General features: G+C 42.5%; 1 protein-coding gene across 3 annotated transcripts; it reads right to left on the reverse strand.

Moving 5' to 3' along the window:
- Nucleotides 1-956: 956 nt before the first annotated feature.
- ARCN1 (archain 1) lies at nt 957-26703 on the reverse strand (the record flags this gene model as incomplete). 3 transcript variants are annotated; one of them, XM_080714295.1, is made up of 9 exons in its annotated part: nt 957-1046; nt 5447-5651; nt 12659-12767; nt 14623-14770; nt 18417-18582; nt 22677-22841; nt 24017-24222; nt 24317-24496; nt 26449-26703. In XM_080714295.1, the coding sequence occupies 9 exons, from the start codon at nt 26641-26643 to the stop codon at nt 957-959; spliced, it is 1464 nt and encodes a 487-aa protein (XP_080570421.1). The 3 variants fall into 3 exon arrangements, with proteins under 3 accessions (XP_080570421.1, XP_080570420.1, XP_080570422.1); XM_080714294.1 differs by having other exon boundaries at nt 26446-26643; XM_080714296.1 differs by lacking the exon at nt 22677-22841 and having other exon boundaries at nt 26446-26703.

The raw sequence follows: 26703 nt of genomic DNA on the forward strand, positions 1-26703 counted from the left end.
GACTGTCAGAGACTCACTGAACCCACAGCCTCCAAAACCATAAGCTCTTTTCTCCTAGAGAAGACTGATGAGAGTGAGCAATGGAAGAAGAAAGTGGTGAACCTGAAGAATGTAAATAGATTACAGACACTATTTTAGCTCAAGTACTCAAAATGTGGAGAAGTGGAAGGTTGGGTTGCATTAGCAGCAGACATGATCACCTATGGATGTGGACTTCCTAACTGGACACAACTGCTCTCCTAGGCACCTGAAGAGGGAGCCATGCCACCTGAAAGCGGCTTCTCAGCGATCTTTAATATTGACATGAGTGGGACTCACAGTATTATTCTAAGCTGGAAGGACAGGCCTTAAGAAGAAAGTAACTTGGCAAAGTAATGGAGGGATGGATGGACATGGGAGAAAGACAGAAGACAACCTTCTCTTTTAACTTTGAGACATCATAGCCTTCCCTCAAACAGTTCACCTATAATGTCTAAAAATCAAGAAAGGGTTAGATGACTTTGTTCCAGGAGTGCCAAGTACAATGCCTATATACAGATAATCCCAGTGCTTGACTGAAAAACAGGAGTAAGAAATGTTAAAATCTATGGAGAAAAATTTAAAAACAAAGTATGAAACATAACTATATTTAGAGATTAATATAAAGGAGCAACTCCGGCAGAAGGCAGAGGAGGTGTTTACTTGGACATTTTCTGGAGACTTGCTTTCTTGCTGGCCAGTAAGATCTGCCAAAGAAATCAGTAGCCTTTCCCTTTATATGTGTGTCATTTCTTTGCCAAAGAATGTCTCGATGACACTGAAACACTGGGGGTGAGTTGAGGGTCCTTGAATGCAAAAAACGTGCACTGTATCAGAAAAAAGGGTCTCCAATGGCTTGTCAATTTGGAAAAACTCTTCAGCCACTTTTGGCTTCTTCTTTATTAATTTGAAATTTTCCTTTTCAGTTCTTCTTGGAATTACAGGATTTCATACTTATCCACCAGGAAAGTAGTTTCTGTGGAAAACCTGACAGGGCTGTTTCCATCTACCTGGGTCACTTTGGTAACCTGGGAAAATAAATAAATACAGTAAAGTAAAGGAGAATGAATCTTCAAGATGATTAAATTCTCATTATAGACTAGATGAATTTCCCTAAAAGCAGTATAAAATACTTAGAAATATTAAAAACAGTTCAATTCACAACTGCAGCTTACCATATCACTCTTCATCATCAATATACAGAGAAAAGATGACTACTGTTATGAGATATACAGCAATAGTAAAAATCCAGTGCGAGTGGCCACACCTGGGCTGCCCATAGGACTCATAATCAGGACAGTCAGCACCATCAACCCCTAAATGCAATGTTTTAACTTAAATATTTTTTTCTTTATGAGTGGTATTAGAAATTAAACCAAGGGATATTCTATCTCTGTGCTAAGGCCTTTTAAAAATATTCTTGTTTTTTTGGTGGTACTGGAAACCTTTCTACCTCCAGGCTACACTCCCAGACCTATTTTATATTTTTATTTGGAAACAGGGTCTCTTAAGCCATCAAGGCTGGCTTCGAACCTATGCGATCCTCCTGTCTCCACCTCCCAAGCACCGGGATTACAAGCGTGAGACACCATGCCCGGCTTTTTTTTCTTTTTGTGGTACTGAGGATTTAATCTCTGGGCTACAATTCCAGCCCTAGTTTTTTTTTTTTTTTTTTTAAACAGGGTCTCTCTAGGTTGATTAGTATCTCACTAATTGATGAGGCTGTCCTTCTGTCCTTGAACCCTTGAACCTGTGATCCTCCAATCTCAGCATCCCAAGCACTGAGATTACAAGTGTGTACCTCCTTGCCTGGCTTTTTTTTGTGTGTGTGGTACTAGAGACTGAACCTGGGGGCATTCTACCTCCAAGGTATACCTCCAGCCCTATTTTTTATTCTATTTTTGAAATAGGGTCTCACTAAGTTGTAGAGGGTCTAAGTAGCTAAGGCTGGCCGTGAACCTGTGATCCTCCTGTCTCAGCCTCTCAAGTACTGACATTAGAGGCATGCACCACTATGCCTGGCTTTAACATTTTGTTTTAAAGCAGGGTCTCATTACCTGCTGAGGCTATTCTTTTTTTTTTTTCCCCAGTACAGGGGATGAACCCCAGGGGTATTACACCTCCGAACTACACTAATTTAGTCTTTTTTTTTTTGGTGGTACTGGGGTTCCTGGAAACCTTTCTACCTCCGGGCTACACTCCCAGACCTATTTTATATTTTTATTTTGAAACAGGGTCTCTTAAGCCAGCAAGGCTAGCTTCGAACCAGCACGATCCTCCTGTCTCCTGTCTCCGCCTCCCAAGTGTAAGGATTACAAGCATGCGCCACCATGCCTGGCCGTTTAGTCTTTTTAAAATTTTTGAAACAGGGTCTCACTGAGTTGTCAAGGGCTTTGCTAAGTGGCTGAAGCTGTCCGCCATCCTCTGGTCTCTGCATCCCAAATGCTGTGATTAGAAGCATGTGCCACAACACCCTGCTGCTGAGGCTATTCTTGAACCTGTGATTCTCTTGTCTTGGCCTCCCTACTACTGAGATGACAGGAATGCACATTTGATCTGCTCTCAAAATCACTTGTGTTCAAAGGCCTTACTATTCCACCATACTGATTTTCTAAGGCATGGCTGGTTCTTTCAATGAGATCTTATCTTTTTTTTTCTTTGTGGTACTGGGGATTGAACTCAGGGGCATTCCACCTACAAGCTACACTCCAGCCTTATTTTCTTTATTATTTTATTTTTTGCAGTACCGGGGACGGAAACCATGAGTATTCTACCTCTGAGCTATATCCCCAGCCCTATTTTTTATTCTTTATTTTGAAACAAAGTCTCACTGAGTTGCAAAGAGCCTCACTAAGTAGGTGAGGCTGGCTGTGAACTCTGATCCTCCAGTCTCAGCCTCCCAAATGTACGCACCATTACATTTATTCTTTATTTTGAAACAGGGTCTCACTGAGTTGCAAAGGGCCTCACTAAATAGTTGAGGCTGGCCGTGAACCTGTGATTTTCCTGTCTTAGCCTCCAAGTACTGGGATTACAAGCATGCACCACCATGCCCGACTTTTTATTCTTTATTTCGAAATAGGGTCTTACTAAGTTGCAAAGGACCACATTAAAGTAGCTGAGGCTGCTTTAGTGAACCTGCTACCCTCCTTGTCTGAGATTGCTAGGATTACAAGGGTGTGCCACCACACCCAGTTACAAGATTTTTTTCCCTAATAATTACGAGTTTAGTTAACTACCTGTAATAATGGCACCTATAGAAGGGAATGAATACAATATGTGAACCACTGATTAATATTTTCTAGTGAAGCTGGACATGATAGTGAATTCCCAAAATTCCAGTACTTGGGAGGTTGAGATAGAAGGATTGCAGGTTTGAGGGCAGCCCCAGCAAGTAGTACTTTTATCAACCTTGAGAGACCCTGTTTTAAAAATAAAAATAAAGCCGGGCATGGTGGCGCAAGCTTGTAATCCCAGCGCTTGGGAGGCTGAGACAGGAGGATCACACAGGTTTGAAGCCAGCCTTAGCTACTTAGTGAGGCTCTCAGCAACTTAGTGAGACCCTGTTTCCAAATAAAATATAAAATAGGGATGGGAGTATAGCCCAGAGGTAGAGGTAGAAAGCCCCTGCGTTCCACCCCCAGTACCACAAAAAAATTAAAAAATTAAAAATAAATAAATAAATAAATAAATAAGTAAATAAAGTTGGGCGTGGCAGTGCACACTTGTAATCCCAGCATTTGGGAGGCTGAAAAGGAGGACTGCAGTTCTCGGACAGCCTCAGCTACTACTTAGTAAGGCCCTTTGCAACTCAGCGATACCCCATTTCAAAATAAAAAATAGGGCTGGGGGTATAGTTCGAAGATAGAATGCCCCTGGGTTCCATCCCCAGTACCTTAAAAAAAAAAAAGAAAAGCTGGGTGTGGTGGCACATGCTTGTAATCCCCATGCTTGGGAGGCAGAGAAAGGAGGATTGTGCAGGTTCGAAGCCAGCCTTGCTGGCTTAAGAGACCCTGTTTCCAAATAAAAAAAATATAAAATAGGTCTGGGAGTGTATCCCAGAGGGAGAAGGGTTTCCAGGAACCCCAGTACCACCAAAAGAAAAAGAAAAAAGAAAAAACGAAACAAAACAGAATATGGTGGTACATCCTTGTAATCCCAGTATTTGGGAGGCTGAAACAGGAGGATACCAGGTTCAAAGCCAGCCTTAGCAACTTAGTAAGATTCTTAGCAATTTAGTAAATTACCTTGTTTCCAAGTGAAAAATAAAGTCTAGGGGTGTAGCCTGAAAGTAGAAGACCCCTGGGTTCCATCCCCAGTACCACCAAAATACATACATACATACATACATACATACATACAAAATTGAAGCCCTGTGTGGTGTACGGTACATGCTTGTAATCCCAAATCTTGGGAAGCTGAGACAAGAGGATCATAGGTTCATGGCCATCCTCAGTAACTTAGACTAAATCCCTATTTTTCTTTTTCTTTTTTTTTTTTTTTTTGGTAGTACTGGGGGTAGAACCCAGAGGCTTTTCTACCTCCACGCTATACTCCCAGACCTATTTTATATTTTATTAAGAAACAGGGTTTCAGTAAGTTGCTGAGAGCCTCACTAAGTAGCTGAGGCTGGCTTCGAACCTGTGTGATCCTCCTGTCTCAACCTCCCAAATGCTGGGATTACAAGCGTGCACCACCATGCCCGGCTCTACAACTCTATTTCAAAATAAAAAAAATAGAGCCGGGAGTGGTGGTGCACACTTGTAATCCCAGCATTTGGGAGGCTGAGACAGGAGGATTACAGTTCATGGCCAGCCTCAGCTACTTAGTGAGGTCCTCTGCAACTTAGTGAGACCCTGTTTCAAAATAAAGAATAAAAAATAGGGCTGGATGTGTTGTCCAGAGGTGGAATGTCCCTGGGTTCTATCCTTAGTATCACAAAAATAAATAACTAAAAATAATAAATTAATTAATTAAATAAAATTGGGCTAGGGATGTAGCTTAGAGGTGAAATGCCCCTGGATTGAATCCCCAGTAAACAAATACACTCACACACAATCTAAGGTTAAGCAAGTAAAGAACTGAACCAAAATCAGAGAGAAATGTAATCTGCAGAGCCATTGGCTTTTGTGATTTTTGCTCTGACATGAAGCCATTGCTATTTAACAGGCATCTGCCTCACTGTTTTCATCATATATACACTCTAGTGAAATGGAGTGATAGGTATGGTGCACACACCTGTAATCCCAGTACTTGGGAGGCTGAGACAGCAAGATCAAAGATTTGAGGACAATCTCAGCAACTATCCTAACTCTCAGCAACCTAGAGAGACTGTTTCAAAATAAAAAGGGCTAGGGGTGTAGCTCAGAGGTATTAACACCCTGCATTCAGTCCCCAGAACCACAAAAGAATAAAACAAATGGAGTACCTGAATGTTACAGTAATTCTTTTTAGAGATGAAAGAAACTTGAACAGGGAAGAAGTCATTAGGCTGCCCAACAATGCTAAACTCCAGGCTGCCGCTCTTATTTTTGGCATCAATCACTGGCAGGCACCACTCCAAGGTATTCCGTCGACTGTCATGTCGATACTCTCCATCAAGCTCACCAATGACAGGAGCGCCGACACCAGATCTGTCATAGAAAAACATCTGGTCAAGTCAAGTGTCCAGAACTGGAATTACCTCACCAAGAAAAACCAATCCACCAGGTGTGGTAGCACACGCTTGTAATCCTAGTCCTTGGGAGGCTGAGACAGGAGGAATGGGGTTCACAGCCAGCCTCATCTACTTAGCGAGGCCCTCCAAACTCAATGAGACCCTGTTTCAAAATAAAGAATACAAAATCAGGCTGGGGGTGTAGCTAGTAATCCGAGCACTCGGGAGGCTGAGATAGGCTCACGGTCCGTGGACAGCCTCAGCTACTTAGTGAGGCTCTTTGCAACTCAGTGAGACTTTCAAAATAAAGAATAAAATATAGGGCTGAGGGTGTAGCTAGGAGGTAGAATGCTTCTGAGTTTCACCCCCGGTATCACAAAAAAAAAAAAAAAAAAAAAAAAGAAAAACCAATCCCCAATTTTATTATGCTTCTAGGATTGTAATTTTTTTTGCATTCTTAGAAAAAATTAGGCTCCCTACTAATTTTTTTTTTTTTTTTTTGGTGGTGGTATTGGGGTTCCTGGAAGCCCTTTCACTTCCGGGCTATACTCCCAGACCTATTTTTACATTTTTTAAATTTGGAAACAGGGTCTCCTAAGCCAGCGGGCGCGGCTGGCTGGCTTCGAACCCGCGCGATCCTCCTGTCTCTGCCTCCCAAGCGCGGGGATTACAAGCGTGCGCCACCACGCCCAGCAGGCTCCCTACTAAATTTAAAGATCAGTGTTCTAATACTTTGGCTATGGATCTCATTCAATCTTTTTTTTTTTTTTTTTTTTTTTTTGTGGTTCTGAGGGTAGAACAGGGGCATTCTGCATTTAAGATACACCCTCAGCTCTATTTTTTATTCTTTATTTTGAAACTGGGTCTCACTGAGTTGCATAGGGTCTCACTAAGGAGTTGAGGCTGTCCTTAAACTGTGACCCTCCTGTCTCAGCCTCCCAAATGCTGGGATTACAAGCATGCACCACCATGCCCGGTTCATTTGATTATTTTTTGCAGTACTGGGGATGGAATCCAGAGGTATTCTACCACAACACCCCCAACCCTCTTTTTTTATTCTTTATTTTTGAAACAAGGTCTCACTGAGTTGTAAGTTCTAAGTAGAGGAGGCTGTCCCCGAACCCCAATCCTGTTCTCAGGCTCCCAAATGCTGGGATTACAAGCATGCGCCACCACACCAGGCTCATTCAATTTTCTTTTTATGTTCAGAAATAAATAATAAGATTCTTTGCAGACAGGTCTGAAGGCTGGTCAAATTTGCAAACTAGACCTAGGAGGCAGCAGAGGACTGAGACTAGAAATAAGTGGGATATATTTCCAAAAATCCAATACTAATGATATGTTGCCCCTTCAAGCAGGAATTTTAACACAATGTAACCAACTCTTTATACATGTTCTCTTTATGGAAAATAAAACAGGTTATTAACAGTGGGGGAAGACTTAAACATCAATAATGGAGATTAATTTGGGCCTGTGAGAGAATTTGTTTTCAAAAGTTTGTTTAGCCTGGTGTGGTGGCACACGCTTATAATCCCAGTACTAGGGAGGCTGAGACAAGAGGATTGCAGGTTCATGGCCAGCTTCAGCAATTAGTGAGGCCACATGCAACTTAGTGAGACCCTGTTTTCAAATAAAAGAATAAAATAGGTCTGGGGGTATATATCCAAGGTAGAGTGTCCCTGGGTTTTATCTCCAGTACCACCACTCCACCAAAAATATTTACTTACTTATTTATTGGTGTTGGAGATGGAACCCAGGGACATTTTACCTCTGGGCTACACCCCAACTCTATTTAAAATTTCTTTTTTAAATTTTTTTGTGGTACTGGGGATGGAACCCAGAGTCATTCTACGTCCAAGCTACACCCCAACCCTATTTTTTATTCTTTATTTTGAAACAGGTCTGAGTTGCAAAGGGCCTCACTAAGCAGTTGAGGCTGTCTGTGAACCGCGATCCTCCTCCTGTCTCATTCTCTCAAATGCTGGGATTACATGGGTGCACCACCACGCCCAGCCACAAAAAAAATTTAGAATGTTTCAAAAGTTACTACCCCCTGGGCCAAATGACAGTATGATGGGAGAAAGAAATACATACTTGTCTGTAGTCTTCGAAGAATTAGGGATAGTTAGGATGTGCTGTGCTCTCCACAGGTGGCTGACAGCATTGTCACCTACCCCCACACATTCTAAATTTAAATTTACCTTTTTTTTTTTTTGTATCACTGGGGATGGAACTCAGGAGCATTCTACCTCTAAGCTAAGCCCCCAGCCTTAATTTTATTCTTTTTTTTTTTTTTTTTTTTTTTTGGTGGTACTGGGGTTCCTGGAAAACATTCTACCTCTGGGCTACACTCCCAGACCTATTTTTATACATTTTATTTGGAAACAGGGTCTCTTAAGCAAGCATGGCTGGCTTTGAACCTGCAAAATCCTCCTGTCTCCGCCTCCCAAGCAGGGATTACAAGCATGTGCCACCATGCCCAGCTTAAATTTACCATCTTTTAATTCACAAGTGATACATTGTTTGCATTAGAGCAGGGTAAATAAGGGAGACAATGAAAACTTTAAAAGTGGCTTAAGGCCAGGCGTGGTGGCGCACACTTGTAATCCGCACGCTGGCTTAGGAGACCCTGTTTCCAAATAAAAATGTAAAAATAGGTCTGGAAGTGTAGCCCGGAGGTAAAAGAGCTACCAGGAACCCCAGTACCACCACCAAAAAAAAAAAAAAAAAAAAAAAAAAAGTGGCTTAAAACATCTATTAAGAAGCCGGGCGTGGTGGCGCACGCTTGTAATCCCAGCATTCGGGAGGCTGAGACCTGGAGGATCACGGTTCGCGGACAGCCTCAGCTACTTAGTGAGGCCCTCTGCAACTCAGTGAGACCCGGTTTCAAAATAAAGAATAAAAAATAGGGCAGGGGGTGTAGCTCAGAGGTCAAATGCCCCTGGGTTCCATCCCCAGACCCGCAGAAAAAAAAAAAAAAAAAAAAAAATCTATTAAGGCTTTCCTATCCATTTTATAATCCTTGTGCTTTATTTTAATGTCCCTTCTCTGCCCTTGTTCAAATGTGATCAGCTCCAGACCACAGAGTAAAATGTTGTTTAAATGAAGCTGAGATGCCAGGCGTGGTGGCGCACGCTTGTAATCCCAGCATTCGGGAGGCTGAGACCTTGAGGATCACGGTTCACGGACAGCCACAGCTACTTAGTGAGGCCCTCTGCAACTCAGTGAGACCTGGTTTCAAAATAAAGAATAATAATAATAAAAAGGGCAGGGGGTGTAGCTCAGAGGTCAAATGCTCCTGGGTTCCATCCCCAGACCCGCAAAAATAAATAAATTAAATTAAATTAAATAAAAGAAGCTGGGAGCTGGGCGTGGTGGCGCACGCTTGTAATCCCAGCATTCGGGAGGTTGAGACGGGAGGATCATGGTTCGCGGACAGCCTCCACTACTTAGTGAGGCCCTCTGCAACTCAGTGAGACCTGGTTTCAAAATAAAGAATAAAAAAATAGGGCAGGGGGTATAGCTCAGAGGTCAAATGCCCTGGGCTCCATCCCCAGACCCCCACACACAAAAAAAGAAGCTGGGTATGGTTATGAAATCTTGCAACTCCAGTATTTGGGAAGCTGAGACAGAAGAAACTTAAGATTTTCAGCCAGCTTCAGTAACTTAGTGAGTCTCTTCACAATTTAGTGAGAACCTGTTTCAAAATAGAAAGGAAGCCGGGCGTGGTGGTGCACGCTTGTAATCCCTGCACTTGGGAGGTAAGACAGGAAGATCACACAGGTTCAAAGCCAGCCTCAGCTACTTAGTGAGGCTTTCAGCAATTTAGTGAGACCCTGTTTCCAAATAAAATATAAAACAGGTCTGGGAGTATAGCCCGGAGGTAGAGAACCCCTGGGTTCCACTGCCAATACCACAATAAATGAGTAAATAAATAAAAATAAAAAACAATAGGACTGGGGATGTAGTTTGGAGGTAGAATGTCTCTGGGTTTAATCACCAGTGCCACAATTAAAAAAAGTTGTCTTGAGTCTTTTCTAGAGACCATTGCAAAATTGAACTAAGACACAAGAAACCATCAAAACCACAATTACAGGGTAGCCAGAGAAGCCTAAAAATGTGGCAACCTAAAATAGTCTAGTAGAAGAAATCTCGATAAACAAAACCCCACCTGTTACCAATGCCCAAGTACTACAATGGTTCAAGGCAGCCATCTTCTGTTCTGAAGGAGTAGCTAAACTGTGAATAGAACCATTACCCCATTAAAGGGGAAATTTGTAATAAAGTATACCACCAAGCTACACACCCACCTCTAATTTTCTTTTAAATTATTTTTTTGGTGGGTCTGGGGATGGAACCCAGGGGTATTCAACCTCTGAGCTACACCCCCTGACCTATTTTTTATTCTTTATTTTGAAACAGGGTCTCACTGAGTTATGGAGGGCCTAAGTAGATGTCTGTGAATCGCGATCCTCTGGTCTCAGCCTCCCTAATGCTGGGATTTCAAGTGTGTGCTACCACACCCGGATTTTTTTTTTGGTGGTACTGGGGTTCCTGGAAGCCCTTCTCCCTCTGGGCTACACTCCCAGACCTTTTATTATTTGGAAACAGGGTATCTTAAGCCAGCGAGGCTGACTATGAACCTGCACGATCCTCCTGTCTCCGCCTCCCAAGTGCGCGGGGATTACAAGCGTGCACCACCACGCCCGGCCACACCCGGCTTTTTTTAAAAAAAAATTGAACTAGGGTCTTGTTAGCAGTTGCTGAAAGCCTAAGTTGCTGAGGCTGGCTTTGAACCTATCTTCCTGTCTCAGCCTCCTAAGTACTGTGATTACAGGCGAATGCCACCATGCCCAGCACTCTCAGATCATTTATTCTTTTTATGGTAGTGGGGATGGAACCCAGGTGCATTCTACCTCCAAGCTACACCCCCTCCCCTATTTTTAATTCTTTATTTTGAAATAGGGTCTCACTAAGTTGCAAAGGGCCTCAAATTTGCAACCCTCCTGTCTCAGCCTCCCAAATGCTGAGATTACAAGCTGTGCCACCACACCCGGCTATTCTTTATTTTGAAACAGGGTCTCACTGAGTTGCAGAGGGCTTCACTAAATAGCTGAGGCTGTCCGCGAACCACAATCTTCCCGTCTCAGCCTCCCAAGTACTGGAATGAAAAGTGTGGGTCACCAGGCACACCCGCCTTTATTTTTATTTTGAAACAGAGTCTCACTAGGTCGATGAGACTCTTACTACTTGCTGAGGCTGTCTTTGAACCTGCAATCCTCCTATTTCAATTTCTAGAATACTGAGATTATAAGCATCAGTCACCACACCTGCCTGAGATTTTTTTTTTTTGCAGAACTGAGGATGGAACCCAGGGGCATTCTACTTCTGAGCTACATCCTCAGCCCTATTTTTTTTTAACTTTTTTGCAGTACTAGGGATGGAACCCAAGGGAATTCTACCTCCAAGCGACACTCCCAGCCCTATTTCTTATTCTTTATTTTGAAACAGGGTCTCACTGAGTTGCAAAGGGCCTCACTAAGTATTAGCTGAAGCTGTCCGTGAACTGCGATCCTCCTGTTTCAGCCTCCCAAATGCTGGGATTGCAAGCATAAGACCCTGTTTCAAGATAAAGAATAAAAAAAATAGGGCTTAGGGTATAACTCGGAGGTAAAATGCCCCTGGGTTCCACCCCCAATACTGAAAAAAGGTCTCACTAAGTTGCAGAGGCTTCAGGAAGTTGCTGAGGCTGGCTTCAAGCCTGTGATCCTCCTATCTCAGCCACCCAAATAATGGTATTATAAGCATGCGCCACTATGTCTGGCTCTTACTTTTTGTTTTGCAACAGGTTCTCCCTACTTTGCTGAGTCTTGTTAGGTTGCTGAGGCTCTTCTAAAACCTGTGAGCCTCCTGTTTTAGCCTCCCAAGTACTGGGATTATAGGGGTAAACTACCACATCTGGCTTATTTTTGAAACAGTGTCTCAATAGGTTGTTGAGAGTCTTGCTACTTTGCTGAGCTATGCTCAAACCTAAGATCCTTCTGTCTCTGCCTCCCAAATACTGTAATTACAAGCATGTGCCACCACACCAGGCAATGCATTTTGACAAATGTATGCAGCCTTGTAAGTACCATCATAATTAAATCATAAAACATTTCCATTGTCCCCCAAGGTTCCTTTCACCCCTCTATAGCAAAGTACATTTCTTTCTTTCTTTCTTTCTTTCTTTCTTTCTTTCTTTCTTCTTTCTTTTTTTGCGGGTCTGGGGATGGAACTCAGGGACATTCGACCTCCAAGCTACACCCCCTGCACTATTTTTTAATTTTAATGCTGGGATTAAGTACTTTCCTGATTTCTACTCTAAGCAGTCGTGAAGCCAGGTGCGGTGGCACACGCTTATAATCCCAGCATTCGGGAGGCTGAGACTGGAGGATCGCGGTTTGCAGACAGTCTCAGCTAGTTAGTGGAGCCCTCTGAAACTCAGTGAGACCCGGTTTCAAAATAAAGAATAAAAAATAAGGCAGGGTGTGTAGCTTGGAGGTTGAATGCCCCTGGGTTCCGTCCCCAGACCCACCAAAAAAAAAAAAAAAAAAAAAAAAAAAGTCTTAAAAGTGGAATTATATAGAAAGTAGTTTGTGTAGTTTGTGTCTTGTTTCTTTTACAACTGGCCTTTTTAAGAAGACAGCCAACAAGGTATGTTCTCCAAAATGAATTCTTAAAAACCAGTTCTTTTTTTTTTTTTTTGGTGGTACTGGGGTTCCTGGAAACCCTTCTACTTCCAGGCTACACTCCCAGACCTATTTTTTTATATTTTTATTTGGAAACAGGGTCTCTTAAGCCAGTGCGGCTGGCTTCGAACCTGTGCGATCCTCCTGTCTCCGCCTCCCAAGCACGGGGATTACAAGCGTGTGCCACCACTCCCGGCTCAAAGACCAGTTTTATAAGCCAATGTAGGGAACATGATTGTATGAGGATACTACTTACGGGAGGGGGATGGTGATAACTACATCATTCAGCTCTAAATTATCTTCTTGTAGCTCATATTCTATATTGACATCACAGCCATTTCCACTCTCAGAGGGCCAGCAATTAACTGAGGAGAAAAGCAAAGTAGTCATTAGACCACTACCAAAACATCAGAAAATGTAGAACTGCTTCTTGGCCTTTGGTTAAGATCACATGTAGAAAAACGTGGATCAAAGTTAAGATGGGCCAGGTGTCGTGGCCCACGCTTGTAATCCCAGCATTTGGGAGGCTGAGACCGGAGGATCGTAGTTCGTGGACAGCCTCAGCTAATTAGTGAGGCTCTTTGCAACTCAGTGAGACCGTGTTTCAAAATAAAGAATAAAAATAGGGCAGGGGGTGCAGCTTGGAGGTCGAATGCCCCTGGGTCCCATCCCAAGACCTGCAAAAAGATGGTGCCAACCAAGCACAATGGTGCACTCCTGTCATCCTAATAGCTGGGCGCTGCAACCTGAGGATCACAGGCTCAGCAACTCAGCGAGACCCTGCTTCAAAATAAGTCATAAAACAGGGCAGCTGGGCATAGTGGCACAGGCTTATAATCCAGCATTTGGGAGACTGAGACAGGAGGATTGCAGTTCGCAGACAGCCTAAACTGCTTAGTGAGGCCCTGTGCAACTCAGTGAGACCCTGCTTCAAAATAAAGAATAAAATATACGCCGGGCGTGGTGGTGCACGCTTGTAATCCCCGCGCTTGGGAGACGGGAGACAGGAGGATCGCACTGGTTCGGAGCCATCCTCGCTGGCTTAAGAGACTCTGTTTCCACATAAAAATGTTAAAAAAATAGGTCTGGGAGTGTAGCCTGTGGGAGTGTATACCGGAGGTAGAAGGGCTTCCAGGAACCCCAGTACCACCAAAAAAAAAAAAAAAAAAAGAATAAAATATAGAGCTGGGGGTGTAGTCAGAGGTAGAATGTTCCTGAGTTCCATCCCTAATACTAAGAGGAAAAAAAAAGTCTGGTAGGGGGATTCAGAAGTAGAATGCCCCTCTGTTCTCAATTCTCAGTACCATAAAAATAAAAAGGGCTGGGAATGTAGATTAGTGGAGGAAGACTCCTGGGTCCAATCCTCAGTATTGCTAAAAATACAAAACAAAAAGGCAAAAATTAAAGCAAAATTATTAAAATATACACAAAATGGCTGGGTATGGTAGTACACACCTATAATTCCAGTACTTGGTGAGAACCCATTTCAAAATAAAAAATATATAGCCAGGCGTGGTGGTACATGCTTATATTATAATTTCAGTGCCTGGGAAGCCAAGATTAAAGGTTCAGGAACAGTCTTGGAAAGTAAGGAGACCCTTATCAACCTAGCAAAATCATTTCTAGATAGAAATAAAATAAGATGCTGGGCGTGGTGGCACAAGCTTGTAATCCCCACGCTTGGGAGGCTGAGACAGGAGGATCACACAGGTTCGAAGCCAGCCTCAGCTACTTAGTATGGCTCTCAGCAACTTAGTGAGACCCTGTTTCCAAATAAAATATAAAATAGGTCTGGGAGTAAAGCCCGGAGGTAGAAAGCCTCTGGGTTCCACCCTCCAGTACCACCCAAAAAAAAAAAAAAAAAAAAAAGAAATAAAGTAAGACTGGGGGCTTAGCTCAGAGAGTATTATGTCCCTGGGTTCAGACCCCAGTGCCACTAAATAAATAAATACATTATAAAAGTGCTGGAGGTGTAGCTTGAAGGTAGAATGCCCCTGGGTTCAATCCCCAGTAGTAAAAAAAGATATATATATATATATATATGTATGTATATGTATATGTATATGTATATATGAACACAAACACACACACACCCAAGTCCATTTTAAGAGTTTTGTAAAAAAAATTTTTGCTATAACAAGGAAGATGAGTGAACAAGTCAGGGATTATCTCTCATTCCCAATGACGATCAGCTCAGTGGAAATGGCCAGAGGTACTTACTTGTCAGTGGAATAAAAGATTCCTCTGTGGTTTGTAGTCTCCATTTTAACACTCCTACGTCACTGTTGACTGGAAATGACTTCTCTGGATTCTTTAAGCCAATTAGAGATTCTGCAGTAAAAAGTTTTTTATCCACATTTGGATGGGTCTAGAATGAGAAGGGAAGGGAAAATTGAGTTAATAAATGATAGGAAAGGTTTATGGACAGACTCAGCTACTTAGTGAGGCCCTGTTTTAAAATAAAGAATAGCTGGGCGTGGTGGTACATGCTTGTAATCCCCACGACTGGGAGGTGGAGACAGGAGGATCACGCAGGTTCGAAGTCAACCTTGCTGGCTTAAGATACCCTGTTTCCAAATAAAAACATAAAAAATAGGTGTCTGGGAGTGTAGGCCAGAGGTAGAAAGGTTTCCAGGAATCCCAGTACCACCAAAAAATAAATAAATAAAATAAAAGAAAGAATAAAGCTGGGCGTGGTGGCGTACACTTGTAATCCCAGTACTTGGGAGACTGAGACAGGAGGATTGCATAGGTTCGAAGCCAGCCTCAGCTACTTAATGAGGCTCTCAGCAACTTAGCAAGACCGTTTCCAAATAAAAATATAAAATAGATCTGGGAGTGTACCCTGAGGTAGAAAGCCCCTGGGTTCCATCTCCAGTACCAAAATAAATAAATAAGGAATAAAAAATAGGGCTGGGAGCCGGGTGTGGTGGCGCACACTTGTTACCCCAGCATTCAGGAGGCAGAGACCTGAGGATGGCAGTTCGCAGACAGCCTCAGCTACTTAGTGAGGCCCTCTGCAACTCAGTGAGACCCAGTTTCAAAATAAAGAATAAAAAATAGGGCAGGGGGTGTAGCTCGGAGGTTGAATGCCCCTGGATTCCATCCTCAAACCTGCAAAAACAAAACAAAACAACAAAAAAAAATCCAAAATAAAGAATAAATAATAGGGCTAAGGTGTAATGTCCCTGGGTTCCATCCCCAGTTTCACAAAAAAAAAAAAAAAAAAAAAAAAAAAACACAAAAACAAAAAACAAAAAACTGATAGCCAAGAATGGTGGTGCACAGGCCAGGCGTGATGGCGCACGCTTGTAATCCCTGCGCTTGGGAGGCTGAGACAGGAGGATCGCACAGGTTCGAAGCCAGCCTCAGCTACTTAGTGAGGCTGTCAGCAACTTAGTGAGATCCTATTTCCAAATAAAATATAAAAAAGGTTTGGGAGTATAGCCCGGAGGTAGAAAGCCAGCCCCTGGGTTCCACCCCCAGTACCACCAAAAAAAAAAAAGAATGGTGGTGCACGCTCGTAACCCCTGGGAGGCTGAGACAGAAGGATCGTAGGTTTTCTGCTGGCCTCAGCTACTTAGTGAGGCCCTCCACAACTTACTAAGACCTTGTTTCAAAATAAAGAATAAGCCGGGCGTGGTGGCACACGCTTGTAATCCCAGTACTTGGGAGGCTGAAACAGAAGGATCACAAGTTTGTGGATAGCCCCAGCTACTTAGTGAGGCTTTCCACAACTTAGTGAGTCCCTATAGCTCAGAGGTAGAATGCCCCTGGGTTCAATTCCCAATACTGAAAAAGAAAAAAAAAAAAATAGTAAGACTCATCTACCTAGTGAAACCCTATTTCTAAATAAAAATAAAATAAAAGCTGGGCATGGTGTTACACACTTGCAATTCCAGCATTTGGAAGGCTGAGATAGGATAATAGTGGTTCATGTGCAGCCTTAGCTACAACTTGGTGAGGTCCTTTACAACTTAGTGGGACCGTTTTCAAATAAAAACTAAAAAATAGGGTTAGGGGTGTAGCTCAGAGGTAGTACCACAAAATACCCAGTACAACAAAAATAAATAAATAAATAAAAATGCCCAAGCCGGGTCTGGTGGTGCACGCTTGTAATCCCCGCACTTGGGAGGCAGAGACAAGAGGATCGTGCAGGTTCAAAGACAGCCTCGCTGGCTTAAGAGACCCTGTTTCCAAATAAAATATAAAAAAATAGGCCTGGGACTGTAGCCCGGAGGTAGAAGGGTTCCATCCATCCCCAGGACCATCAAAAAAAAAAAAAAAAGCCTAAGTTTCAGTCCCCAGTGACTGACACACACAACCAACACATACACACAAAATATATATAAATAAAATAGGGCCGAAAGCTGGGTGTGGGGGTGCATGCTTGTAATCCCAGCATTTGGGAGGTGACAGGAGGATCATAGTTTGCAAACAGTCTCAGCTACTTTAAGTGAGGTTTTGCAACTCAGGGAGACCCTGCCTCAAAATAAAGAATAAAAAATAGAGCTAGGGGGTATAGCCTGGAGGTAGAATGTCCCTGGATTCCATCCCCAGTATCACAAAAAAGCAAAAACAAAACAAAACAAAACAAAACAAAACAAAAACAAAAACAAAACAAAAAGCTGAAAATCAGGTGTGGTGGTACATGCTTATAATCTCAGATCTGGGAGGCTGAAACAGGAGGATTGTAGGTTGGTGGCCAACCTTAGCATTTAGTGAGGCCCAGTTTCAAATTTATTTATTTATTTATTTATTTATTTAATTTATTTTTTGCAAGTCTGGGATGGAACCCAGGGGCATTCGACTTCCGAGCTACACCCCCAACTCTATTTTTTATTCTTTATTTTAAAACCAGGTCTCACTGAGTTGCAAACGGCCTAGGTAGCTGAGGCTGTCCGCGAACCATGATCTTCCAGTCTCAGCCTCCCAAATGCTGGGATTACAAGCATGCGCCACCACACCCGGCTCAAATTTAAAATAATAAGTTGGGTATGGTGGCAGATGCTTTTAATCCCAGTACTTAGGAGGCTGAGATAGGAGGATCATAGGTTCATAGCCAGTCTCAGCTGTTTAGTTGAAGCCCTCTGCAATTTAGTGAGACCCTGTTTCAAAATAAAAAATTAAAAATAGGGCTGGGGATGTAGCTTGGAGGTAGAATGCCTCTGGGTTCAATCCCCATTATTGGAAAAATAAAAATAAATAAATAATAAAATAGGGTGGGGGTGTAGATCAGAGTCAGAACACCCTGGATTCAAACCCTAATACACACACACACACACACACACACACACACACACACACACACACACACACACACACACACACATCTGCACCTATACACACCCACCCCTGCAGTTGGTTGTAGCTCACAGGTAGAATGGCCCTGAGTTCAATCTTTGGAACCCAGGGGAGCATTCTAACTTCAAGCTACATCCCCAGCCCTATTGTTTTATTCTTTATTTAGAAATAGGGTCTCTAAGTTGTGGAGGGCCTTACTAAGTAGCTGAGGCTGGCCATGATCCCAGATCCTCCTGTCTCAGCCTCCCAAATTACAAGCATACGCCACCATGCCCGGCTCTGAGTTCAATCTTTATCACCCACTCTCTGCCAAACAAATGAAAAAATAGGGCCAGGAGTGCAGATCAGAAGTAGAATGTCCCTGTGCTTAATTCACAAGCACCAAAAAAAAGGTAAATTAATTAAAAATAAATAAAAAGGGCTGAGTCCCTGGGGTTTAATTCCCAGTATCAAAACAAATAAATAAAAAGAAATAAATAGATGGGGCATAATTGGGAGCTAGAATGCCCCCCCGATTCAAATCTCAGTATCAAAAAGTATTTTTTTTGTTTCTGTAGTTCATATGAAGAATTCAAGTTGAAGAAGATTTTGCTACAGGTTGAGAGTGCAGTTCAATGGTAGAGTACTTAACTACCTGGAAGGCCCTGGGTTTTATCCCCAGGACCAGGAAAAAAAGACTGTGCTCAGCAGACAAATGCCTAAATACACACCTGTAGCTGTACCCCTTTCTTATCTTCGTTTTCCACATGAAGACGAATTCGTCCAAATTTGTCATCTGAGATCCTAAGCATGATCATGCCATGCAACTCCATATTCTGTAATCCTCCATCGCGTCCACAAGTTAGTGTGATCTTTTCTTCAATCTTCATATGTACACTATTAACAAAAAAGTAAAAAAAAGAAAATGTGTCCAAAAAGGTAGAAACCAGCACCTCCCTTTCTCTAGAGTTAATGGTGATCAACTTTTAAAAAGTTAGAGCTTTATCAAAATTTACAGCCGGGCAAAGTGGCGCAACAACTTCATTTTTTTTTGGTGGTACTGGGGTTCCTGGAAAACCTTCTACCTCCGGGCTACACTCCCAGACCCATTTTATACTTTTTATTTGGAAACAGGGTCTCTTAAGCCAGTGAGGCTGGCTTCGAACCAGCGCAATCCTCCTGTCTCCGCCTCCAAAGTATGGAGATTACAAGCGTGTGCCACCACACCCAGCTGGCGCACACTTCTAATCCCAGCAATCAGGAGACTGAGACAGGTGGAACACGGTTCATAGACAGCCTCAGCTAATTGGCGAGGCCCTTCCCAAGTCAGTAAGACCGTTACAAAAAAAACAAAGAATAAACAATAGGGCTGGGGATGTAGCTCAGAGGAAGAATGCCTCTAGGTTCCATTCCCAGTACCACAAAAATAAACAAATAAATAAAGCATTATGGCTTTTTATTTCAGCAATTTCTCTCTGGATATAAAACAATTTACTAAGTTTTTCAACAAAGACTCATCTGCAGTAGCAAAAGTTTAAATGTCCATCTGTGCTGGGTATGGTGGTGCACACTTGTAACCCCAGCATTTGGGAGGCTGAGACAGGAGAATCACGGTTTGTGGACAGCCTCAGCTACTTAGTGAGGTCTTTTGCAACTCAATGAGGAGGTAGAATGCCCCTTGGTCCCATCCCTAGAAACACACACACACACACACACACACACACACAGACACACAAAGTCCATCTGTGAGAAGCTTAAGAGTTTTAAGCACTAAGGCTGGACATGGAAGTACATGTTTGTAATCCCAGCACTTGGGAGGCTGAGACAGGAGGATTGCACAGGTTTGAAGCCAGCCTCAGCTACTTAGCTACTTAGTGAGGCTCTCAGCAACTTAGTGAGACCTTGTTTCCAAATAAATTATAAAATAGGGTTGGGGGTACAGCCTGGAGGTAGAAAGCCCCTGGGTTCCACACTCCAGTACCATAAAAAAAAAGTTTTAAGCATTAATATGTGATGGTCTTCAATATGTGTTTAAGAGTATGAAGCCTCTGTTGCACTCAAAACAATCACTAGGAATAGTATAGGTGCTGTAGTCAGTCAAAAGATTTATGTGGGTACAACTCTGTTTATTTTCATACAGAAAAGATGCCTAAGGAGTGAACACTTTTCTTTTATGCATACCTAAGTAGAAGGACACTCCCAGACTTGCCTTTCACTTGACCTCCAAACCTTCAGCAACAGTGAAGGTCTGAGCTCAACACAGAGATCTGAGTCATGAATGTTACCTTGATTAAGTGCCTCCTAAACATGTGACCAAAGGTTGCCTTAGCCCTAAAAGACAAGCCAAATTATTCTCAAATGATAAATTATGTTAATTTTCTGTTTAAAACTTTTATTTATTTATTTATTTTTGCAGTATTGGGGATGAAACCAAGGGGTATTCTACCTCCAAGCTACACCCCCAGCCACATCTTTTATTCTTTATTTTGAAAGAGGGTCTCACTAAGTTGCAAAGGGTCTAAGTAGTAGCTGAGGCTGTGCGTGAACCTTGATCCTCCTGTCTCAGCCTCTCAAATGCTAGGATTACAAGAGTGCCCCACCACTCCTGGCTGATAAAGACATTTATAAATTTTGGCAGTGCATGGTGGTGCGTGTGTAATCCCAATACTTGGGAGGCTGAAACAGGAGGATCACAGGTTTGAAGACAGCCTCAACAACTTTGTAAGGATTTGTTGAAAAATAAAAAACATCAGCCGGGCATGGTGGCACACACTTGTAATCCCAGCATTGGGGAGGCTGAGACCAGAGGATGGCGATTCGCAGACAGCCTCAGCTACTTAATGAGGCCCTCTGCAACTCAGTGAGACCCAGTTTCAAAATAAAAAAAATAAAAAATAGGGCTAGGGCTATAGCTCAGAGGTCAAATGCCCCTTGGTTCCATCCCCAGACCCGCAAAAAATAAATTAATTTATAAATAAATAAAAATAATAAAAATAAATTAAATAGACGGCATGGTGGCGCAAGCTTGTAATCCCAGCATTTGGGAGCCTGAGATGGGAGGATCACAGGTTCGCAGCCAGTCTCAGCTATGTAATGAGGCTCTTGCAACCCTGTGAGACTCTGTTTCAAAATAAAGAATAAAAAGTGGGGCTGGAGGTGTATCTTGGAAGTAGAATAACTCCTGGGTCCCATCCCCAGTACCAAAAAATAAATAAGTAAATAAATAAATAAGTAATAAAATAGGGCCAGGCATGGTGGTGCATGTTTCTGTAATCCCAGTACTTGGGAGGCTAAGACAGAAGGATCACACATTCATGGCCAGCCTCACCAATTTAGTGAAACCCTGTTTCAAAACAGGCTGGGGTATAGCTTGGAGGTAGAATGTCCCAAGGTTCCATCCCCAGTACCACAAAAATGTAACACCTGGCTCATTTTAACATTAAAAAAAATAAGCTGCCTGGGCGTGGTGGTGCACACTTGTAATACTAGCATTTGGGAGGCAGAGACCAGAGGATCACGGTTCATGGACAGCCTCAGCTACTTAGCGAGGCCCTTTGCAATTCAGTGAGATCCTGTTTTAAAAATAAAAGACTAAAGTGGGTGTGGTGGCACACACTTGTAATCCCAGCATTTGGGAGGCTGAGACAGAAGGATTATGCAGGTTCGAAGCTAGCCTCAGCTACTTAGTGAGGCCCTTTACAACTCAGTGAGACCCTGTTTCAAAATAAAGAATAAAATATAGGGCTGAGGGTATCACTCAGAGGTAGAATGCCCCTCGGTTCTATCCCCAGTACCACACACAAAAAAAAAGGAGGTCGAATACCCCTGGGTTCCATCCCCAGTACCGGAAAAAAAAAAAAAAAAAAGGGGGCGTGGGGGTGTGGTGCAGTTTGGAGGTACAATCAATGCCCCTAGGTTCCATTCTAGTACCACAAAAATTAAAAAGCCAGTCATGGTGGCGCACACTTGTAATCCCAGCATTTGGGAGGCTGAGACAGGAGGATCACGGTTCACAGACAGACTCAGCGACTTAGTGAGGCCCTTTGCAACTCAGTGAGACCCGGTTTCAAAATAAAGAATAAAAAAATAGGGCAGGGGGTGTGGCTCAGAGGTTGAATGCCCCTGGGTTCCATCCCTGGACCCGCAAAAAAAAAAAAAAAAACCTGCCAGGCATGGTAGCGCACATTTGTAATCCCAGCATTTAGGAGACTGAGACAGGAGGATTGTGGTTTGAAGACACCTCAGCAACTACTTAAGTGAAGTCCTTTGCAACTCAATGAGACCCTGTTTCAAAATAAAGAATAAAAAATAGCGCAGGGGGTGTATGTAGCTCGGAGGTCAAATGCCCCTGGGTTCCATCCCTAAACCCACAAAAATAAATAAATCTTTTAAATCAGTAAAGATTAAAAGGACACAAAAAATGGGACTGGGGATATAGCTCAGTGGTAGAGCGCTTGCTTAGCATTTTGAGCCCTTGGGTTCTATCCCTAGTACCAAGAAGGGTAAAAAAAAAATCTACAACATACTAAAAGAAAATATTTAAAAAATTAAGCCAGCTGGGTATAGTGGCTCACGCTTGTAATCCCGGTTTTTGGGAGGTTGGGACGAGGTTCAGAGTTCGAGGATAACTCTGCAACTCAGTGAGACCCTGTTTAAAAATAAAGAATAAAAAATAGGGCTGGGGATGTAGCTCAGAGGTAGAATGCTCCTGGGTTTTGTCTCTAGTACTGAAAAAAGAAAAAATTAAGCCAGGCATGGTGGCGCATGTCTGAAATCCCAGTACTTGGGAAGCTGAGACAAGAGGATCACAGGTTTGAAACCATCCTCAGAAACTTAATAAGGTTCTCAGCAACTCAGTAAGAACCTGTTTCAAAATAAAAAATAAAATGGGGCTAAGGGCTAAGAGATAGAATACCCCTGGATTCAATCTCAAATACCATCAAAAGAAAAAAGTCTGTCCTTACTCAAAATAATTACTAATTACTACTTACCTCTCCATATTAACAGGTGGAGCATGCACTTTGGTTGCTTCAGAGGTACGTTTGCCCATATTAGAGGACATGATAGTTTCACCTTCAGATTTCAATTTGTCCACAAAGTTATCTACTTCTTTTCCTTTGGCTCCAAGTTTCAAAGCCTTGCTAGGGCCTGAAGGCCTAGGTAAAAGAAAAATACAAAATAAGAAAATACACAATTTTTTAAAAGCCCCAAAAATTAGTTAACCCCATACCAAAGCTTTTCTTTAAGTTATTGTTTAAGAAAAATGTGACGACTTCAAGGGAAAAATCCAAGCTTTATAGACCATGACAGTCTAATATGAACCTGCTCAAACTGGCAATCATTATTATGTAAATTGAGAACCTAAAGACCAAAAGTATAACCAGATAAATATAACTGTATAAATAAAATTCTGCACATAATTTTGGATAGTTCAGACATGCCCCTTGAACATTAAGATTAAAGACCTACATTCTGGCCGGGCATGGTGAAGCACACTTGTAATCCTAGCACTTGGGAGGCTGAGACAGGAGGATCGCAGGTTCACAGCCAGCCTCAGCTACTTAGTGAGGCCCTTTGCAATTCAGTGAGACCGTTTCAAAATAAAGACTAAAAATAGGGCTGGGGGTAGCTCAGAATGCCTCTAGGTTCCATTCTCAGTACCACAAAAAAAAAAAAAAAAAAAAAAAAAAAAAAAAAAAAACAAAACCCTACAGTCTATGAACAGTAAATTGGGGCATTCTACCTCCGAGCTAGACCCCCAGCCCTATTTTTTAATCATTATTTTGAAACAGGGTCTCACTGAGTTGCAAAGGGCCTCACTAAGTAGCTGAGGCTGGCCGCGAACCAGTATCCTCCTGTCTCAGCCTCCCAAATGCTGGGATTACAAGCGTGTGCCACCACACCGGGCAAAAAACTCTTTCTTACATAAAGGAATAACACTACATTCAGAAAGTTTCCTCTGTTCTCATATTTTTGATAGCCAAATTTGTTTTGTTTTGGTACTGGGGATTAAAGCCAGAGGGATTTCACCTCCAAGCTACACCAGCCCAATTTTTTATTTTATTTAGAAACAGGGTCTCATTAAGTTGCTCAGAGCCTTGCTAAACTGCTGATGCTGGCTTTGAGCCTGCGATCCTCCTGTCTCAGCTCCCAAGTACTGGGATTACAAGCATGCACCACCGTGCCTGGCTGTGATAGCCAAATTTAACATCATATTTCGAGTCCCTCATTCGCTACAGCTTGCCTAGAAATCGAGTGCCACTCCCAAGATACACAAATACAACCCTGTCTGAAAGCCTGGGTTGCTGGTACTAAACTGCATTCAGTGTACCTGGCTGGTGCAGGTGCCACTTTTGGTTTATCAGTTTCAATGATAGTTTCTGTGATCATGGCAGCTGTGCTGCCTCCAGATACTGCAGAGCTACCAAATCCCCCAAATCCTGGTGCCTTTTTTCCTTGTCTCTCAGCATCCCTTCGGGCCTGTTGTAATTCTTTCGCTTTACGCCGCATCTCAGCCTTGGCTTCACGTTCTTGAGTCTATAAAAAATATATATACATGAATATTACTTTCAGTACAGTGTATAGCAAGGAAAATCAGATAAGCAAAAGTTAAGAGAAAGACCCCATTTACCTCTCTGACTGCTCTGAATACTTTCTCCTCATGAGAATCCATTTCTGTGAAGGTTCTGATCTGTGCCAGGTTAACATTCTCCCGGTATCCCAGGGCAACAATTTCATCAAAAGCAAAAATCAAATCAAAACAGTGCTCAGATATTTCATTCTCTTCTAAGGCTCGACAATATTCAGGGATCTAATCATGGACAGCAATGGAAAAGAAAGATTTCATATTTATCAGCAGTTATATTTCCAAACCTTTTAAAATACAAACATTTCTTTCTCTCTCTCTCTTTCTTGGTACTAGAGGTTGAACACAGGGGCATTCTACCTATCCCTTTTTATTTGTTTAGGTTGCTTAGAGTTCCATTATGTTGCTGAGGCTGGTCTTGAACCTCTGATCCTCCTGTTTCAGCTTCCCAAGTGCTGGGATTACAAGCATGTGCCACCACACCTGGCTTAAAGTACAGAAATTTCAATAGTCCTGAATCACTTTCTTCTTTCTAGTCTTTACTTTTATTTTTATTTATTATATTTATTTATTATATTTATTTTTGTGGTACTGGGGGTGGAACCCAAGCGCTTTTCAACCTCTGGGCTATTCTCCCAGACCTATTTTATACTTTATTTGGAAACAGGGTCTCACTAAGTTGCTGAGAGCTTCACTAAGTAGATAAGGCTGGCTTCGAACCTGTGTGATCCTCCTGTCTCAACCTCCCAAGCGCAGGGATTACAAGCGTGAGCCATCACGCCCTGCTTTCTAGTCTTTATGTTAAGCAAGACTTTGCCATAAAATGTTTGTACTTGTGTGGGTTTCAGTATCATTAAATATTATCTAAAAGCATAGCCAAAGCCAGGCGTGGTGGCACACACTTGTAATCTTAACACCTAGGAGACTGAGCCGGACGTGGTGGCACACGCCTGTAATCCCCATGCTTGGGAGGCGAAGACAGGAGGATAACGCAGGTTTGAAGCCAGCCTCTCTGGCTTAAGAGACCCTGCTTCCAAATAAAAATAATATAATATAGGTATGGGAGTGTAGCCCAGAGTGTAACCATTAAAACAAACAAACAAACAAAAAAAAAAAAACCTAGAAGGCTGAGACAGTAGGATTGTAATTTGTGAGGCCCTCTGCAACTCAGTGAGACCCTGTTTCAAAATAAAAAATAAAATAAGCCTAGGGGAGCTGGGCGTGGTGGGACATGCTTGTAATTCCAGTACTTGGGAGTCTGAGACAGGAGGATCACCGTTCACGGCCAGCCTCAGCTATTTAGGCGCTCTGCAATTTAGTGAGATCTTGTTTCAAAATAAAGAATAAAAAAAGAGTTAGGGGTGTAGCTCAGAGGTAGAATTCCCCTGGGTTCCACCCCCAGTACCACAAAAAAAAAAAAGCATGGCCACATAAGTTTCAGAACCACAAAGCCACAAAGGTAGATCAGAGTAACTTCTTAACTGGGATAGCTGGGCATGATGGTACAGGCTTGTAATCCCAGCATTTGAGAGGCTGAGACAGGAGGATCCTGGTTCGCAGCCACCCTCAGCTACTTAGCAAGGCCCTTTGCAAGTCAGTGAAACCCAGTTTCAATATAAAGAATAAAAAATAGGTCTGGTGGTATAACTCATAGGTAAAATGCCCCTGGGTTCCATCCCCAGTACCACCAAAAAAATACCTGGGATGAGCCAGGTAAGGTGGCACATGCCTATAACTTCTGCCACTCATGAGGTTGAGGTTGAGGCAGAAGGATCACAAGTTCAAGGCCACCTAAGTGACTTAATGAGACTGCCTCAAAATAAAAATAAATAAATAAATAAAAATGGCTGAAGATATAGCTTAGTGATAGAAAACTTGCTTATTAGCATATGTGAAGCCCTAGGTTCAATTTCCACCCCACCCCTTCCCCGAGCCAAAAAAAAGAACTGGAATATGAAAGAACAATTCTATATTCTCCTTTGGGAAGCTTATAGTCTAGAAGGGTAGCTAATAAATGTCTGCTAAATGAGTAAGGGGCTACAGCAATAAGCTTGCCAGAATGAAGGATATGGAGCCTGCAAGCTGACAAGCATCAGCTGCTTTGGAGAAAAAGTGTCATACAAAAAATACTTAACAATAAAAAGTAAAACCCAATATTACAGACAGTCTCTTACCACTCTTGAGAAGAGTCTCAGTGTCTCTAAGTCTTCTAAAATGTTGCTATTTTTGGTAGTGATCAGTACCATGTACAGTTTCTCCATAGGCTGGTAAACATATCTTACACTCTCTGTTTCAACAAACGTATGTTGTTTTCCAGTGTTCATGAGCTTTGGGAAGGCTGCTAATAAACCCTCAATCCGAGTTCGGGTCATCTCCACAAATTGCCGAGAAACAATAGCCTTTCCTGCTTTCGTGCAAACTGCTGCTGCCAA

This window comes from Muscardinus avellanarius, assembly GCF_963383645.1.
Source record: "Muscardinus avellanarius genome assembly, chromosome: 1".
Taxonomy (NCBI): Eukaryota; Metazoa; Chordata; class Mammalia; order Rodentia; family Gliridae; genus Muscardinus; species Muscardinus avellanarius.